The sequence below is a fragment of the Gigantopelta aegis genome, chromosome 4, assembly GCF_016097555.1.
Source record: "Gigantopelta aegis isolate Gae_Host chromosome 4, Gae_host_genome, whole genome shotgun sequence".
Taxonomy (NCBI): domain Eukaryota; kingdom Metazoa; phylum Mollusca; class Gastropoda; order Neomphalida; family Peltospiridae; genus Gigantopelta; species Gigantopelta aegis.
Window position 1 is genome coordinate 52,815,916 of NC_054702.1, and position 21,425 is coordinate 52,837,340.

The 21,425-nt window shown below is 39.9% G+C and overlaps 1 protein-coding gene across 2 annotated transcripts in view; it reads left to right on the forward strand.

Moving 5' to 3' along the window:
• Positions 1–21,425, forward strand: part of LOC121372193 (lambda-crystallin-like) — a 34,572-nt gene that overhangs the window by 2,494 nt on the left and 10,653 nt on the right. For both annotated transcript variants that reach the window (XM_041498477.1, XM_041498478.1), the window contains exons 2-3: positions 8,930–9,091; positions 17,776–17,970. In XM_041498477.1, coding sequence (XP_041354411.1) covers positions 8,930–9,091; positions 17,776–17,970 — 357 coding nt within the window. The remainder of the gene's footprint in view (positions 1–8,929; positions 9,092–17,775; positions 17,971–21,425) is intronic.

The window sequence follows — 21,425 nt, forward strand, 5'->3', positions numbered from 1 at the left end:
GAATTTGAATTGTATTGTGTGTAACATAACCGTCGACCCAGTTACGCTAATTCATCTGGTGTTTACACAAATTATGTTACTGACCGTGATCTAGATATTAAAAATAATTACACAAATAAGTTTTAATGATTTTTTTCATGCTGACACATAGATATTATATATTTTTCAGTCCATACATATGTATACAGACAAATATAAAACCATACTGACTAACAATCAAATTGTTTATTTGAATCTCACATTATATGTATGTACACAACAAAACATAGTTTAGTAATTACGACGACCATACAGTGCCAGCAAGATGTTTGACAGTCATCGAGTAAAAAGCTTTGGCGCTTTACTTGGCGCTCAACAACATGTTCGCTGAAGAGCAGAATCGAAACAACTTCAAACGACCTGCTTGCACACCTGCGACCGGCCTCGGTGGTGTCGTGGTTAGGCCATCGATCAACAGGCTGGTAGGTACTGGGTTCGGATCCCAGTCGAGGCAAGGGTTTTTTAATCCAGATACCGACTCCAAACCCTGAGTGAGTGCTCCGCAAGGCTCAATGGGTAGGTGTAAACCACTTGCACCGACCAGTGATCCATAACTGGTTCAACAAAGGCCATGGTTTGTGCTATCCTGCCTGTGGGAAGCGAAAATAAAAGATCCCTTGCTGCTAATCGGAAAGAGTAGCCCATGTAGTGGCGACAGCGGGTTTCCTCTGAAAATCTGTGTGGTCCTTAACCATATGTCTGACGCCATATAACCGTAAATAAAATGTGTTGAGTGCGTCGTTAAATAAAACATTTCTTTCTTTTGCACACCTGCGGTGTACAAATGTGAACGTCATATCTGTATGTGTAAATCGCTGACACAAGCTACTGTATATTATGTAATCAGTTTTGTATGTGATGTTTAAATATGTTCTATGGATCACTGATCTGAAATAAAAATCTATTATTATTATTATTAATTACAATAATAAAACATACATATTATGGGAGATTTTAACTACAATTATTTTCATTTAAATAAATAAAAAAGACGAGAACAAAAAGAAATTTTAAATACGGAAATATTTTTCACTTATTTTAGAAAATAATACTGAACACCTTTAAAATATAATCTATAGGCGTTAACGACGTGGATTAGAATTCAATACATACTTGACCTAGAAAACGAAAACGCTAGTTTGTACAACATTAATCAATAAACCATTTAATTTGTCTTGTTTGAATTTGCAAGATTTGTACTTGTAATATAGATTTATTATGTTTAATTTTCTCTGAGAACCAGGTTGTATTGATTCCCGAATGCATGCAAATAGTGTGTTATCATCAGTGGACAAATTACGCACCCACAAACCAAATGAAACAATAACAGTTACATAGCTTAAATTTAAAGGGACATTCCTGAGTTTGCTGCAATTTTTAAGATGTTATCGACTAACAGAGACTTTATAACGACTGTAATTACATATCATATATATTTTTCTGCATAAAGTTTGAGTGGCTGTATATTAAACATGTTTCTGATCGTTCTAGAATTGTACTAGGTTAAATTTCATTTTATTTCCTAAAATATATACATGTTTATATTTTGTTCGTGCGTACGAAATTATATGAAGACAAAATCCAGTTTGGGATTCTTAAAAATATTAGGGGGCGGGACGTAGCCCAGTGCTAAAGCGCTCGCTTGATGCGCGATCGGTTTGGTATCGATCCCCGTCGGTGGGCCCATTGGGCTATTTCTCTTTCCAGCCAGTGCACCACGATTGGTATATCAAAGGCTGTGGTATGTGCTAATCTGTCTGTGGGATGGTGCATTTAAAAGACCCCTTGCTACTAATGGAATTTTTTTTAGCGGGTTTCCTCTCTATGACTGTGTCAAAATGACCATGTGTTTTACATCCAATAAGCGATGATTAATAAATCAATGTGCTCTAGTGGTGTCGTTAAACAAAACAAACTTTCTTACAAACATTAAGACGACCAGAAACAGATTAAATATACTGACACTGATATTCTAAACAAGAAAATATATTTAAATGAGTGTTTTTAGACGTTAAAAAGATTTCATTAGTCGGAAACATCTTACAGTGCAGGAAACTCAGGGCAGTCCCTTTAAAATGTAACAAAAACCCATCTGATGTGAAAATAATATGAATAGACAAGCACTCGTTCATTCATGCACACACTCGGCCGAATGCACAGTCTGTGTTTGACTTCCATGCGTGTAACTGCATATATTTACAATGCTTACAAACGTCTGCGTTTACAGGGTCTGTCCTGCGTTTGCAGTCATTGTAAAATGTTTCCAATTAGCAGAATCGGTTTGGCTACTAAAATTAGATATTAGGAAGGAAGGAAGGAAATGTTTTATTTAACGACGCACTCAACACATTTTATTTTACGGTTTTATGGCGTCAGACATGTGGTTAAGGACCACACAGATATTGAGAGAGAGGAAACCCGCTGTCGTTACTTCATGGGCTACTCTTTCCGATTAGCAGCAAGGGATCTTTTATATGCACCATCCCACAGACAGGATAGTACATACCACGGCCTTTGTTAGGCCAGTTGTGGAGCACTGGCTGGAACGAGAAATAGCCCAATGGGTCCTCTGACGGGGATCGATCCTAGACCGACCGCGCATCAAGCGAACGCTTTACCACTGGGCTACGTCCCGCCCCAAAATTACATATTAGATACATGTTTTTGTTTGGAATACCAGTGTCTGTATATCCAGTGTGTTTGCGGTCGTATGCTAATGTTGGTAGCAGCCATGTTTCATTTTATCCCGTCGGTAGACCCATTGGACTATTTCTCGCTCCATCCAGTGCACCACGACTGGTATATCAAAGGGCGTAGTATGTACTGTCCTGTCTGTGGGATGGTGCATATAAAAGATCACTTGCTACTAATGGAAAAATGTAGCGGGTTTCCTCTCTAAGACTATATGTCAAAATTACCAAATGTCGATGATTAATAAATCAGTGTGCTCTAGTGGAAGGAAGAAAATAGTTTATTTAACGACGCACTCAACACATCTTGTTTATGGTTATATGGCGTCGGACATATGGTTAAGGACCACACAGATATTGAAGGAGGAAACCCGCTGTCGCCACTTCATGGGCTGCTCTTTTCGATTAGCAGCAAGGGATCTTTTATATGCACCATCCCATAGACAGGACAGCACATACCACGGCCTTTGATGTACCAGTCGTGGTGCACTGGCTGGAACGAAAAATAGCTCAATGGGCCCACCGACTGGGATCGATCCCAAACCGACCGCTTTACCACTGAGCTACGTCCCGCCCCCTGTGCTCTAGTGGTGTCGTTAAACAAAACAAACTGTTTCATTTTACTTCATAATATATATTGTTTCGTACATATGTAAGGTAAAATCCGGTTTGGGCTACCACAAACGTTAGGACGATATCAGACATCTTGTTTATACATATGCTGATATTCGAAACAAGAAAATATCGGTAATATTAATTTTTTTTATCATCAGAAAGACTCCGTACACCGTAAACATGTTACAATAACAGCAAACTCAGGGTAGTCTCTTTAAGAGAAACAAGCTTCGTGAATTTGACTGTATTAGTATAGCACAGGACGGGAAAATCTCTCCTCCAATGAAATAAATCCTCTTGTTCCGCACTTAAAATACTTATATTGGCTGGATGCGGCGCGTGCATGCGGTCCGGCAAAAAACAACAACAAAAAACAACAAAACAAAACCAAAAAACAAAACAAAACCCAAAAAACAAAAACAGTTTTAAAACAGAATAGAAATGTATTAGTTTCAAAGGGAGCGTCTAGACTGGATGCGTGGTGCGATGCGTGCGTTTGCAAAACGCATGAGGCCAGCCTTAAGATGGCCGCACACTGACCTTGCGGGCAACGGTTTTTGACCGGCGCCTTATTCGCCGGCGTCATTTACAAACGACGCCGGCAAATATCAAATTATTTTGATTTCTGCGGTCATTGCTGCGCCAAGGACCGCCGGTATGAAATCACTGCGACATGGCTACGGCGTTATGCCCGGCGCAGACGAGCGTTTTTTAACGCATGCGTCTGCGTTAAAAAACGCAGACTCAACGCAGACGGATGCATCTCGTGTGCGCCTACCTGCGATGCGTTCCTGCGATCCACTGACGATTTCTTTTATTAATTAATTTATTTATACTTTACTCTAGGAAAAATAACAAAGATTAAATGTAATTTATTAATACATTTTAAAACATAATAAACTTTATTTAAAACATTAAGTACAATATACTGTTACGATATAAATCATTCTTATTTCACAATTGTTTATTTTAATTATTATTATTAGGCATAGTACAATGAATGCAATAATTAATATTATTTAATTTCATCTATTTAGAAATGTCATTAATTACACATGCCTAGTCTTTGTTTCAAAGATGAGCAGTTGGAAATTATTTTTGTTGAAACATTTACATGTTAGTCATTTTTAATGGTCGGGTCTGTTTTCACAGTTCTATTCATCACTGAAACCAATAATTGTTAATTGTTAAACTGTCAGTTGGAGAGGCCATTTCGAAAGGCATGTTACTGAACAGATAGATGATTGGTCAATATAAAAATGTGAACGCAACGTAGACGCAAGTAGGCGCACACGTGCGTTTTTAGACGGATGCGGCAGGAGACGGATGCGTTTGTGCGTCTAAAATCAAACATGTTTGATATTTGAAAAATCGACGCAGATCTAAAAAAAAACGCACCGCAGAGGGGGTCGCACACGTTGCGTTTTTACTGCGTTCGTACGGATGTTTTTTTTTAACGCAAGACGCATGCGTTTAAAAACGCTCGTCTGCGCCGGGCATTATCCGCACACCAAGGCTTGCGGCTCTGCGATTCGTGGCGCCGATCAAAACCCGTAGCCCGCAAAGGCAGTGTGCGCCCAGCTTAAATGAAATAATTGTATATGCCCCAAAACTCAAGTCGCAGACGCATCAGATGCATCAGAGGCAACAGTCGGACCGCACGCACACACGAACCGAATACAGTGTGTATGAGCCTTAAAAAAATATAAAGCGCTTGTCCTAAAGATTTACCTTTATATGGCGCAAGCCTAAACGAATTAGGATTTTGTAAAACAATACTTATAATTATTAATAATGTATGTAATAAAAGTAGCACTGTAGTCCAACAATTTTCAATTATATTCCTTCGGGCAATGCCTCCTTGTAAATCACACTGACAATGACTTGACCATGGTGAAAGCGCTGGGAGGATTATTGCTTCGCACCATCCAGTTCCATGGTCTAACCCTTCAACCATTAAACAGAATCTTGACACTGCATTGGCCATGACCTACAAAGAAAGACAGCCATGTCTGTCCCTGACTACTACTACTTCTGTAGTATGCGAGACCAGTTATTAAATAAATATGGATTCACCATATGTACTGCTACTCTTCAGAGTGTGGTGAGAGCCGAAGGGTTGAAGCGAGGATATATGGCAGGACCTGACCCTATTACCTTCAGCCACTCATTAAGATCGGGGGGGGGGGGGGGGGGGGGGTGTGGTGGTTCAAATTTAAAGTCTTCGAAAAAGTATATACAATGATCGATGCTCAAATATAATCTTAATAATATCATGTTTTTTTCCAAGCATAGACTTTTTAACGATTGTAATTACATATCAAATATATTTTTCTGAATAAAATATTGTGGCTGTATATTAAACGTGTTTCTGATCGTTCTAATATTTGTACTAGGTTAAATTTCATTTTATTTCCTAAAATATATTTTTTTCGTACGTACGAAATTATTTTAAGACAAAATCCAGTTTGGGCTTCTTACAAATATTAAGACGACCAGAAATACATTGAATATACAGACACTGATATTCTAAACAAGAAAATATATTTAATATGTAAGTTTAATCGTAGAAGTATTTTATTAGTCGGAAACATCATACAATGCAGCAAACTCGGGAATGTCCCTTTAAAACCTTCCACAGACGGACTTTCCAATCATCATCATCATCGTTTATGACATTTTGATACACCATTCCTTCCACTCTCCAAGACAAACGCAGCCGCTATCTGTGTTACTGTATTGTTGGCTGTAGTAGGGAGCGGAACGTAGTCCAGTGGTAAAGCGCTCTCCTGAAACGCGGTCAGTTTAGGATCGATCCTCGTCAGTGGGCCCATTACATTGGGCTAATTCTCGTTCTAGCCAGGCTGGTATATGAAAGGCCGTGACATGTGCTAGTCTATCTGTAGCGTATGAAAGATCCCTTTTTACTAATGGAGAATAAATGTAGCGGGTTTCCTCTCTAAGACTATATGTGAGAATTACCAAATGTTTGACATTCAAAAGCCGATTATTATCTAATCAATGTGCTCTAGTGGTGTCGCTAAAGAAAACAAACTTTAACGTTAGACCACCTCCCCCCCAAAAAAAAACCCCAACAAAAACACACACACACACCAAAAATGTCTTACCAGATATATATATAGTCAAACCTGTCTTAAGCGGTCACACAAGGGAGTAATTAAAAGTGGCCGCTTAAGACAAGTGGCCGCTGAGTACAGGTTGCCACATATATAGTCTTTAAAACATTTGTTGTTTTTTCTTGTTTTACCGTCTGTACTGCTAATCAACGGATGTGTGCTTCACAGATGATTTTTGACATGTCGTCTCCTTCAGAAATAATACAAATAAAATGTATTAAATTAACCGTTCTCAACCAATTTGTTTTCTTTTTCCATTCAATTCCTACTTCATGCGGTGAATTGTCATAGTAAGTGAATCTACAAATGTCAAGCGTAGCCTGCCCAGAGGCAATTAGATGCATGCCAGAGTCAAACCTTTTTAATTGATACACAGTGGAAATGTCGGGACTGAATGGGTACTAGTATTCCTGAAGGTGTGAAGATCGGTTATTTGCTGCACCTTATCGCTGTTGTTAAAATATCCCTTTTATATAATAGTAAAACTTTACTGTGGCTGCTTAATACAGGTATTTTAGCGATTTGGGATCCGATTTAGGTGGCCGCTGGCCGCGTTAGACAGCTGACCGCTTATTACAGGTGCATTTACATTATAAATCGTTTGGGAGGGAAAAAATGGCCGCTTAAGGCAGTTGACCGCTGAGTACAGGTGGCCGCTAGGACAGGTTTGACTATATATCTTTTTTTACAGCTCTTTACATTGTGTTTTATTTGAATTTTATTGATATTGATGCATTTATCTTAGTTTGGCACCCAAATAGCCGATCCATTTTTATTTGCTGGGGTGTCGTTAAATATTAATTCATTCATTCATTCTTGAACATGCATCACTAATAAAGTCACTGACCGAAGTTTCTGTTTTTCATAATATACATTTGAAAGTACTACAAACTCTAAGTACACCAAGAACATATTACATTGGAGTTTTCCAAAAACCGATAATCCACCTACATATTGCAAGTAATGAGTAACTTAACGGTGATGAGGCTGTAATAACCGATGTTATTACCATGGTTTAGAAATAAACGAATGAATGAATGAATGAATGTTTAACGACATCCCAGCACGAAAAATACATCGGCTATTGGGTGTCAAGCTATGGTAATGCAAATAAATAAAGTGATGATCAACATCAATATAAAAATTCAAGACTTAAACAAAAACAGTGTAAAGAACTGTACAAAAACACAAATATCACAGAGTTTTACGGATACTGAATTTTACTCAAAACTTCAATTTTGTGCTGTATTGGCCATTATCAAAGAGAATGTTACACCCCTGCACCACGGTGAGGTTACAGCACACGCAGGGGTACAAATAAACGAATACGTAATAGAACAATTATCACCCAATTTTCAGTTGTTATTGCTATGGCATCTGTGAGGTTGTTACACAACATACAATAACCCTAACCCTTCTATACAATTCTGGGGTAATGTTTTCCTACCAGATACATCAAGTTGCACAAAATCAGTTAATTGTATTATTTTTTCCTCTCACATCTGTTTTACACCTGCAAATGTGACAGCTGCATTTTCAGCGGAGTTATAGATTATGTATTATTATAATACATAATCTATTCTATAATATAGATTACCCAGCAACCACTGTTTGTATTGACTTTTACATAGTGGCCGTTTAAAGCAAACTCATAAACTTCTACAAGCAGGATATTGCTTCTTACACAATATACAGTGAAACCCCTCTAAACCGGACACCCTTGGGACCAAGACAAATGCCCGGTTTTAAGAGGGATCCGGTTTAGAGAGGTTAAGTTCTGTTTTGGTTTTTAAAAAGGGACTGTAAAAATTCCGGTTTTGAGGAGAATTCCGGTTTACAGAGGGTCCGGTCTTGAGAGGTTTCGTTGCATCTGACTTGACTTCTTTGCTTTGAGCACATATTCAACTGAATGTTCTTTACAGCAGTAATTGCAGTCGAATTAAAGTTTTATGTTATGAGAAATATAACCCAAATTACATATTAATTTAGGAATTGTGAGTTTAAAAAGTATTATTAACGTAATATATGTAACATACTGTAAGAATGAAAACATGAATTTTGTGTCATACTGCCAAACCGTTTGCTTGTTTAACTTGGGAATATCTAAAGTTAGGAATAAAAATGATTTCCCCACACTTTTGTTTGTGAGTTGCAGAATTAAAAACCCAACAAAAAAACCTACAACCCCCCTCCAACAAACCATCCCCCCAAAAAAGAAAAAAAAAGAGAAAGAAAACAATGAAATATAAATTATTACTCTAACATTATCACCACCCGAAATTTATGGAATGCGTTTCGGATTTGCTTCATATCTACTGTTCTCGCTCGGAGAGGAAAGCAATTCTTTAACACATTCCATAAATTTCGCTTGACAACAATCTATGTACACGGCTAAATAACTAGGGCAAGTGCGTTTTTAATACAGATATTTGTTCTTTTTTGTTTTAGGAATGTGTTCCTGAAGTCCTTGACCTCAAACGGGAAGTGTGGCTGGACATTGACCGACACGTGCAAGGGGAGACCAGTCTGGCGAGCTCATCGAGCGCGATACAGCCCTCGTTACTGTCGTCTGACATGGAACACCGAGAGAACTTTGTCGTCACTCATCCTGTAAGAGAAATAAACTCAGATAATTAGACACAGCTCCACATAAGATGCGTTTTTAGCTTGCTATTTACCGCACGATTTAAGCGAGGGACGTAGCTCAGTGGTAAAGTGCTCGCTTGATGCGCGGTCGGTATGGGATCGATCCTCATCGGTGGCTCCATTGATCTCCTCGTTCCGGCAAGTGCACCACGACTGGTATATCAAATGCCGTGGTATATGCTATCCTGTCTTTGGGATGGTGCATATAAAAGATCCCTTGCTACTAATGGAAAAATATAGCGGGTTTCCTCTCTAAGACTATATGTAAAAATTACCACATGTTTGGCATCCAATAGCTTTGATTAGTAAATTAATATGCTCTAGTGGTGTCATTAAACACAAGAAACATCTTACCGCACGATTTAATTATTAATTAATGTATTTATTTATTTATTTACTCATTTATTTAATTTCTTGCTGAATTTCGTTCAAACTAGCGACCCTGGACACACCTCAGACAAATTTTATCTATACTGACGTCCGAAACAATCTATACCAAGAACAATTTATTGACATTCCATTATAATTTGGATAATGGAAATAAACTAAATGGTAGTTAAATGTTTTTGCTTTCATGGGACCGGCCTCGGTGGCGTCGTGGTTAGCCATAGGTCTACAGGCTGGTAGGTACTGGGTTCGGATCCCAGTCGAGGCATGGTTTTTTTAAATCCAGATACCGACTCCAAACCCTGAGTGAGTGCTCCGCAAGGCTCAATGGGTAGGTGTAAACCACTTGCACTGACCAGTGATCCATAACTGGTTCAACAAAGGCCATGGTTTGTGCTATCTTGCCTGTGGGAAGCGCAAATAAAACATCCCTTGCTGCCTGTCGTAAAAAGAGTAGCCTATGTGGCGACAGCGGGTTTCCTCTCCAAATCTGTGTGGTCCTTAACCATATGTCTGACGCCATATAACCGTAAAATAAAATGTGTTGAGTGCGTCGTTAAATAAAACATTTCTTTCTTTGCTTTAATGGATTGAAATTTTGTTCACAGCATGCTAAAACTCCACTCTCATGAATACATATATTTAGAACATACATCTTTCTTTGATTACACACACACACACACACACACACACACACACACACACACACACACACACACACACACACATATATATACACACATGCTGGATGTCGTTGAATAAAACATGGCATATGTGAGAATAATTATTAATTATTGGCCCATTAATTCCCTGCGTAGTCGAACCATGGTGTTTTACTAGAATTGCCAATTCGTACCATATGTATTTATAATTTCATTTCATTTGCTTGATGGCATGTACCCAAACCTTTTATATATACACTATATGCAATAAAATAAATATGTTTTTAACCAATTAACACACACCATTCAATTCCAATCCACTGATTTAGCTGAATCCATATATACTCTGTCAAAAAAGAAACGCATAGGCGAAATATTCATGGAATTATCTCTCTAATACAAAGTGGCATAATTTCATTATTTATGATCGTATCACAGTCAAATTTGACATGAGTATGTGAGAATGTTCTAGCTATGGACTGACGGTAGTGGAGGCGTTTTCGTCACCAAACAGCGTCGCACGAGGGGCTGAAATCAGTACCTTGTGTGCCCACCAGCAGAAGCAATCACTGCGCGACATCTCCTTGGCATAGACTGAATGAGTCTCTGAATCCGGGCACATGGAATCCTAGCCCATTCTTCCTGCAGTGCATGTGACAGTTGCGGAAGCGTCTGAGGCTCCGGGTCACGCTGGCGTACACGTCTGTCCAGTTCGTCCCATAGATGTTCAATGGGGTTGAGATCTGGCGATCTTGATGGCTATGGCAGCACATTAATGTTCTCATTCTGTAGGAAATCCATTGTTACACATGCCGTATGCGGCCTGGCATTGTCCTGCTGAACGAGTCCTCTCTGTCGATCACTTCTGCCGGTGTATGAGATGGCTCCCCAATCACACTCCCTCCACCGAATCTGTCAACTTGGGCGACGCAGTTGTTGGCAAAACGTTCATTGCGGCGTCTGTAAACACGTTGTTGTCCATCACGTCGCTGCAGAAGAAAACGTGACTCGTCGCTGAACCATACTCGCTGCCAGTTTCCCAAGTTCCACCCGTGTACATTCGTGCACCAGCGAACACGTAAATGTCGATGTTGACGTCGCAGGACGGGGCCAATATACGGTCTCCTAGCCCGTAAACCAGCTTCTCGAAGTCGGTTCCGAATGGTTTGTGCAGACACGTTTCTCAAACCAGGTATGCGTACAACAGTGTTCGTTGCTGTGGCAGTTCGGTGACGCAAGTGCGGAACCGGGATGTAGCGATCTTGTGCTGCAGTTATGCGAGGTCGTCCACTTCTGGGCCGGTCTTCAGCTAATTGAAACTGCTGGTACCTGTCCCAGAGACGTGAAATGGTGCTCTGATGGACGTTTATGTGGCGTGCGACTACTGACTGCGATTCACCTAAAAGGAGGCGGCCTATTACAATGTTTCGATTCGGCAGGCTTAGTCTTGGCATCTTGTAACTCGTCTACGTCGAAATGGAAATGAGGCATCATTGCGAGCATTGCAGCTTTAAATACCCATCACTATCCCAATCTTTTTCCCCGAGTTTCACATGCATTCGCCAAAATCTAACCATTTCACGCCGATTTCCACAACGTGCGTTAAATTTGTTTTAGGGTGCATTTGGGCATGCTGTCCAATTCCAGGAACATTAACAAACATGGTCATTCAGCAACATTGTACAAAAAAGACTACGATATTTTGTAAAATCAAACACTTTTCTTCTTTCCTCATCACCTATGCGTTTCTTTTTTGACAGAGTATTTGTGTCTACGAATTTTGCCTAACTTAACCGATAGAAAAGAAAAACAAAACGGGGCTGAAAATACATAAATAAGTCTACTAACAAGACATAATGACTAATTAAAATCCTTTACGTTTGCTGGATGCCAGTACAAAGCCTGTCATTCGATACGTACTTCGCCCTAATAGCTGCTGGACGTCTCTGAAGGGTCTATTTCTGAAGTCGGAGCAGACGACTTATTACGAGGTTATAATTGTTCATGCATTTCTACGCGTGACATTACTTTTGAACTGCGAAGTAAATCAACCTGCATGATGAATACCCAGAGGACCATTCGGCGACAAAGACCGAGACTAGCATTGGCAAGAAAGCTGGGCACATCCGGTCGGCGTGGCAATAAGCTAAAGCATACGACTCCAGCCGCTCTTCAAGGTTTATCAAAGCCCCAGTGTAGCCCGTGGGGACTATTTTTAGTATTGTAGAATATATCATCTTGTATTGTTTTGTGCGGTTCTAGCTTTGGTCAGCTTCTGGCGAGCCAAGAGGTGAGAGGTATTTAACTCGTATTCAAATGATGTCTACTAGATTTCAGAGAGTCCCGTCATGGAATTTGCTGCTCGCGCGTCCAGTCACGGAATTCGCTGCTCGCACCAAATCTAGGTTTGCTGTAATTTATGCGTTTTTCTTTCTTTCTTTTTTTATTTTTTTTATTTTTTAAAGTAACTAATCCCCGCGGATTCTGTTTAATGTGCAAATAATTAATAGAAAAGTTAAAAACCCCATAAAACATCAATTTTTTTTTTAATTCCAGAAACATGCGACCTTTTTTTTTGCTTTGTTTTCTTACTATTTTGTTTGATTCGTTTCTTTATTATTCGAGACTATATTAACGCCTATTCATTATAGTTTAATCTATATTAAAGAGAACAAAAACCCCAATCCTACAAAAAAATACACAACAACACCCCTAAAAACCGCAGCAGCAACAAAAGACCTCAACAGCAACAACAAAAACATAAACAAAAACAAACCAAAGAACAAAAAAAACCCAAGAATGATACAAAAAATAACAAGAAAACCCACACAAATTAAATCAAAACAACCCAAACAATATACACCAGTTTTAAAATGTAATTTAAAGAAGCAAAAGTCCTGTCAGCATTATTTTATCTTTATTTTAAACATGTATACCTTTTCTTGTCATAATATATATATTTTTTACTTTATACTCTTTTAGAAAAATATTTGATTGTCCTGTACAATTGTGAGAATGCTGCACATAGATGTCAAGCCACAGTTTGCCATCCTATGATATGTCAGTTACATTATCCAGACATGTCATGTAGAAAATGGCAAACGTAGTATTCAAAAACTGTGTCACTGATGGCCTCAGATTACAGTTATCTTCCCATTTGGTTGTCTGGAAATTCCGGAAATTTGTCCGTGCAAGTAGTCTGCCGTTTGACTGTGATTATTTCATGGCAGACAGCTTTGAAGTGGCAACTATTTGACCGAAGTGACAGGGGAGAGCGTGTAGTTTGTAAACATGTGTAACTTGTTGACCTTGAAGACTTGTTTGTTGTAATTCCGGCCCATGCAAAAGTAGTGCTTTTTGTGTAAAATGGGTGTACTCCGGCCAGGTTTAGTGGGTGTGTTTGTTTAAACCAATATCCTGGGAGAAAGAGCTGGTCAACAGGGGTTGTTCTTTTCAGGGTATGTTTCCCTCAGGCAGGCAAAGGTACATTATTTTTTTTTTTTTTAATACAAATGTTATAGCCACTAAGGCTATAGAGAGTAATTAATTGTGGTCTGTGGCCTGATCGGCATGACATGTGTTTCCGGTCAGTCTAGCACGTCGATCTCGTTTCTACAAGTACGCTATTACAACCTCCATAGACGTCTTGTTCGGGGCTAATTTGGTTGTTTCCAGACAGTACTTACATACAAGCAATAACAGTTAGTCTGAGAGACATGTTATTTCAATCTCACTTTGCATACTCAAGCCCGCAGCAACGATATCTGCAGTTGGGGTGGGGTGGGGTGGGGGTAGGGATGGTAGCACAATCTCTAGATGGCCAAGTAGAGTATATAGAGTAGGAAAAAACAACCCGTACTTTTTTGTCCTAAAGTATGTGTGTGTGGGGTGGGGAGTGGGGGCACATGCCCTTTAATTACGCACCACTGAACAGTTAGAATTAAGGGCCGTTGCGGAAGTGGTCACATGATAGGAGCAGAAGAAAATGTTGTTGCATACTCTCAAAATATATATATATTTTTATTTAAACCGAGTTCGTAAAGAGAAAATATTACAACAGACCACCAGGCATACAATTATAACTAGCCTGCCTGTTTCACGCCCCCTCTCCGTTTAATCAATTCTGGTACCGCCCTTATTCCAGTCTCGCCGTGCATACAGAATACACATACAGTGTAACCACATAATAAAACATATACTGGAATACAACATTTTTGCACCACTGAAGAATTAGCGTTAGGCTGTAATGGAATCCTCACAGATATGGGTTTATTACCATGGTTAATTTACACATAGTAAATACATTTTATTGGCAACGAAATGGACATCAAACGTGGATAATTGGTCATGTTCTTACATAATTGCAGTAGTACGACTCAGGGGTCCAAGTATGAAAAACCCCGGAATCATTGTGTCTTAGAATTCGAAGACAGAATAACATCATTAACACGCGCTATCCCTCTGTGCAGTTACACGTGGTCATGGTGGCGCGATGACTCTTTGCGCAATTATCAAGGTTCTGAAGAAAAACCCGTGGAAGCTGAGACATGCTCAATTCGTGCACCAGAGCTGCTTTCAAGTCGTATTCATATCAGTACCAGTGTGGCTGTGCAGATGTTGTTAGCGGTACAGGTGTTGTCAAAGTTAAAGAGACAGACCCTAGTTTCAACCCGTGAAAATTAACACTAAGTTTAGTTAATCTACAAACACATTTCGATAAAGCTACAATTGAGTGAAACATGAGACTGTGACTTTGAAATGGTGAAACACCCTCCAAAAATAGACTAAAACTCGACTCCATAACTGTTACTTCTCAGACGCACGTGCGTTTTTAAAATATGAGAAAAGCATTTTGTTGTATTAAGAACACCAGGATGACCAAAAACACTTATGTGCGGAAATGGATAACCTAAACAATAAAATATAAGTAAAGTATGATTTCAATTATCAAAAACGGCTCTAATAGTAAACAAAATATACCTTAGTGTTTAAAAAACTAGGGTATGTAATCTCCATCTGAATAAACAAATAACGTTATCAGCACATGACATTACGCTGATGTGTTTCTGTGTTTATGGTTGGCGCACACCTACCGATTAACGTTGAGTCGAGTCGGCAGTAGTCTGAAAATGAGCACCAGCACACACTAGCCGACACGGGATCAGACGCGACTGTCGCCTTTTTTCCCTTTCAATAATGTTCCAGTTAAATATGTAGGTGCTGATGGGTTTCTTCCAGTAGGGGGCGCGACGTAGCCCTGTGGTAAAGCGCACGCCTGATGCGCGGTCGATCTAAGATCGATCCCCATCGATGGGCCCATTGGGCTATTTCTCGTTCCGGCCAGAAAGGCCGTGGTGTGTGCTATCCTGTCTGTCGGATGGTGCATATAGAAGATCCCTTGCTGCTAATCGAAAAGAGTAGCCCATGAAGCCGGTTTCCTCCCTCAATATCTGTGTGGTCCGTAACCATATGTCTGATGCCATATAACCGTCAATAAAATGTGTTGAGTGCGTCGTTAAATAAAACATTTCCTTCAACCCCCCCCCCCCCCCAAAAAAAAAAAAAAAAACCCCAAACAAAAAACAAACAAACAAACAAAACAAAACCCCAAAATCCCAGAACAACACGCTACTTCATAATTTACTCTCAAACTACAATACTAGTTGATGGAATTGACAGTTGATGGTGGAAAGCTGACCACGACCCCCCCCCCCCCCCCCCCCCCCCCCCCCCACACACACACACACCATCAGTCCTCCTCCACTCGTTTCTCTGTGCCAGCAGTTGGCATACCGGTGACAATGTCGTCTGCTGTAAGAGTGAAACTCCATTTACTAGTATTTCATTTTAACTTGATCTTCGTGCTTATATCCAATTATGGTACAATGAGACCATCATGGGAAAACACATTAGCTATATGTGATTCGTATCGCGGCAAATGGATTAATGATTAGCGCAAGAACGTTCGACGTAATGCAGCTTTAAACCTCCCCAAAGAGCCGTTACCAGGATGCGAACCCATTAACTACCAGCTTTGCGTCCAGTGGTTTAACAACTACACAACCGGGGCCGGTGAAGCTGTTGATATGCTTGACACTGTTTTATATATATATATATATATATATATATAAAACTCTAATAAGAATTTACAATTGCCAAAATTGTAAGGTATATTAGCTGTGGGGAACGGTTATATGATAATAGTGAATTAATTGGGCAAACATTACAACCGGTAGTTCAGTATGACAGTAGGTTTTATGACCACCAAAGATCTTGAAGTGAAATTTGAAAGTTATCGTTTTTTTATCAGTAAATCGCAAAAATAATGTTCCACAGTGATTAATCGACCTTCCTGGAAATGGTCAAGATCGAGAATGACACCCCACGCACGGGTACGGGGCAACTGCGTGATGCACGTGCAAACTATGGAATATGTTTCGGTGTGTTGATAAACAGACCTGAACGTTCTTTACTAGGATGTCTGTGGTCAAAACATATGTTCGGTCTAATAGTTGATATTAACATTAATATTTCAGATTCCCCTACTTTGTTTGAAGAATATATATATATACACCAACCGACTACACAATAAGACGGGGTTAAACATGCCTGTGGTGGGACGTAGTCCAGTGGTAAAGCGCTCACCTGATACGCGTTCAGTCTAGGGTTATTTCTCGTTCCAGCCAGTGCACCGCGACTGGTATATCAAAAGCCATGGGATGTCCTATGCGTGATGCACGTGCAAACTATGGAATATGTTTCGATGTGTTGATAAACAGACCTGAACGTTCTTTACTAGGATGTCTGTGGTCAAAACATATGTTCGGTCTAATAGTTGATATTAACATTAATATTTCAGATTCCCCTACTTTGTTTGAAGAATATATATATATACACCCACCGACTACACAATAAGACGGGGTTAAACATGCCTGTGGTGGGACGTAGTCCAGTGGTAAAGCGCTCACCTGATACGCGCTCAGTCTAGGGTTATTTCTCGTTCCAGCCAGTGCACCGCGACTGGTATATCGAAAGCCATGGGATGTCCTATCCTGTATCTGGGATGATGCATATAAAAGACCCCATGCCACTAATTGAAATACATTGCAATTTCCCCTCTAAAGACTATATGTCAAAATTGCCACATGTTTGACATCCAATGGCTTATGCTTAATAAGTCGATGTGCTCTAGTGGTGTCGTTCAACAAAACAAATTTTTATCTTTCACGTCCAGTGGTTTAACAACTGGGGCCGGTATAGCAGTTAACATGTTTGACACTGTTATACCCACCCCTGTCTGTGGGACGGTGCATATAAAAGATCCTCTGCTGTTAATGGAAAAATGTAGCGGGTTTCCTGTCTAAGGCTATATGCCAGAATTACCAAATGTTTGACATTCAATAGCCGATGATTAATAAATCAATGTGCTCTAGTGGTATCGTTCAACAAAACAAACGTTTAACTTTCACGTCCAGTGGTTTAACAACTACACCACTGTAGCCGTTGTAGCAGTTAACATACTTGACATCGTTATACCCACCGACAACACAATATGACGGGGGTGTAGTTAAACATGGCTTACATTCCTTTCTTTATCAGATAAATCCTCCATTCTACATACCCCTGGTGGAGATCGTCAGGGCGCCCTGGACGTCAGACAAAACCGTCGACATGGTTTATAAACTGATGGAAGACATTGGACAAGCACCAGTTGTCCTGCAGAAAGAAATCTTCAACTTTGTGGCGGCCCGAATACAAAACGCGTGTCTGCAAGAAGCCTGGTGGCTAATTAAGGTAAATATGTCTGAGATCAATGATGAGAGATATGTGTAACAGTAAAATCAACCTCCACTGAGGGGATTCGAACTACAGACTCTTAGAACGAGAGTCCAGCGCTCTACCAACTGAGCTAATAGGGAAATTCCCACTAGCTACTGTTGGTAGGAGCACTGTATACCAACGCTACTACATATGTTCTAAGTTATATCCAAGAATATAAGGTGCTCCAGACTGTTTTTTCTATACCAACACTACTACATATGTTCTAAGTTATATCCAAGAATATAAGGTGCTCCAGACTGTTTTTTCTATACCAACGCTACTACATATGTTTTAAGTTATATCCAAGAATATAAGGTACTCCAGACTGTTTATTCTATACCAACGCTACTACATATGTTTTAAGTTATATCCAATAATATAAGGTACTCCAGACTGTTTATTGTATACCAACGCTACTACATATGTTTTTAGTTATATCCAATAATATAAGGTACTCCAGACTGTTTTTTCTATACGAACTCTAGTACATATGTTTTAAGTTATATCCAATAATATAAGGTACTCCAGACTGTTTATTCTATACGAACGCTACTACATATGTTTTAAGTTATATCCAAGACTATAAGGTACTCCAGACTGTTTATTCTATACGAACGCTACTACATATGTTTTAAGTTATATCCAAGAATATAAGGTACTCCAGACTGTTTATTGTATACGAACGCTACTACATATGTTTTAAGTTATATCCAAGAATATAAGATACTCCAGAATGTTTATTCTATACCAACGCTACTACATATGTTCTAAGTTATATCCAAGAATATAAGATACCCCAGACTGTTTATTCTAAGTCTAAAATTAACCCCAGCCTAAATGATGGAACTGATAATCTGAGCCTTGTATTTCAACTACAATGAAATTACATTGTCGTCTGCTATCAATAAAATTTCGTTTACTAGTATTTCATTTTAACTCTATTTTCGAGCTTATAACCATTTGTGGTACAAGCAGGGCATCGTAGGACGCCGAAATATTCGAATTGAACACATAATCGGAGCCTTGTATTTCGACCTCAATGAAATTACACTGTCGTCTGCTATAAGTAAAATTTCATTTACTAGTATTTCATTTTAACTTGATTATCATGCTTATGTCCAATGCAATTACATTGCTGCTGCAATATTAAATTTTATGCACGGAATATATCATTGCGTACATGTACAGCCCGACTTGAGTTTAAACACCACTGTATAGGCGACGTTTATGAAGGGTACTTTATACAGTGTATGTATACTGGTTAAAGTAATGTTTGAATAAAGAAAGCATGCACGTCTAGTATACAAGTTACGTTTGCCTGAGTACTCTAACGGTAAGAGAGCTACAACCTCACTAACACACACACACACACAGACACACATACACACACATACACACACACACACACACACACAGACACAGACACACATACACACACACACACACACACACACACACACACACACACACACACACATACACACACATACACACACACAGGCACAGACACACACACACCAATACACACATACACACACACACTAACACACACACACTAACACACACACACACACACAGAGAGAGAGAGAGAGAGAGAGAGAGAGAGAGAGAGAGAGAGAGAGAGAGAGAGAGAGAGAGAGAGAGAGAGAGAGAGAGAGACACACACACACACATATATACATACATACACACATACACACAGACACACACATACATACACACACACATACACACGCACGTACTAACACACACACACATACTCACATACACAGACACACACACACACATATACATAAACACATAGACACACACACATACACAGAGAGACACACACATAGACACATACACACACACACACAGACACACACACAGACACACAAACACACACACTAACACACACACATATACACACACACACACATACACACACACATCCACATACATCCACACACATACACACACACATGCACATACATGCACACACACACACACACACACACACACATACACACACACACACACACATACACATACACATACACACACATACACATACACACACATACACACACACATACACACATACACACACACATACCCACACATACACACACACACATACACACACACACACACATACACACACAGACTAAACTAACACACACACTAATCGAACGTTGTACCACTGAGCTACGTCCCACCCAGCCCCTCCACAGGATGGATACTATATCACTGTGACCGATTTTACACTCGAACTATTTGAACCAAATGATCGTTAATTGCAATTGGTCTGTCTTTAAATGGCGAGAATCAATCGTCTACAATTATATTGCTTTCTCCTGCAGTACTTCCGTGTTTCTAAAACACAGCAGACGAGACCAGACGAACGGGAATATTCAGTTGGCCAATAAGCTAATTTTGTTTGAATACATTTACAGAAAAAAAACGGGAATCAGGCGATCGCTTTACCACCGAGCTACGTTTAAGCCCCCTTGTTGGTATTATACGATTATATTCCACCATTTTCATTTCATTTCAACTTATATTCGTGCTTATATCCAATTAAGGTTCAAGCACGCTATCCTAGACATACGCCTCGGCTATCTGGGCTGTCTTTCCAGGAGAGTGGGTTAGTTGTTAGTTGTTAGTGGTTAGTGAGAGAGAAGAGGGTGTAGTGGTGTTACACATACCCATTGAGTCGTTAAAACTTTCTCTGGGTGGGAGCCGGTACCGGGCTACGAACTCTGTACCTACTAGCCTTAGGGGCGGGACGTAGCCCAGTGGTAAAGCGTTCGCTTGATGCGCGCTCGGTCCAGGATCGATCCCCGTCGGTGGACCCATTGGGATATGTCTCGTTCCAGCCAGTGCTCCACAACTGGTGTAACAAAGGCCGTGGTATGTAGTATCCTGTCTGTAGGATGGTGCATATAAAAGATCCCTTGCTGCTAATCGAAAATAGTAGCCCATGGAGTGGCGACAGCGGGTTTCCTCTCTCAATATATGTGTGGTCCTTAACCATATGTCTGACGCCATATAACCGTAAAATAAAATGTGTGGAGTGCGTCGTTAAATACAACATTTCCTTCCTTCCTTACTAGCCTTATGTCCGATGGAAAAAGAAAGAAATGTTTTATTTAACGACGCACTCAACACATTTTATTTACGGTTATATGGCGTCAGACATATGGTTAAGGACCACACAGATTTTGAGAGGAAACCCGCTGTCGCCACTACATGGGCTACTCTTCCGATTAGCAGCAAGGGATCTTTTATTTGCGCTTCCCACAGGCAGGATAGCACAAACCACAGCCTTTGTTGAACCAGTTATGGATCACTGGTCGGTGCAAGTGGTTTACACCTACCCATTGAGCCTTGCGGAGCACTCACTCAGGGTTTGGAGTCGGTATCTGGATTAAAAATCCCATGCC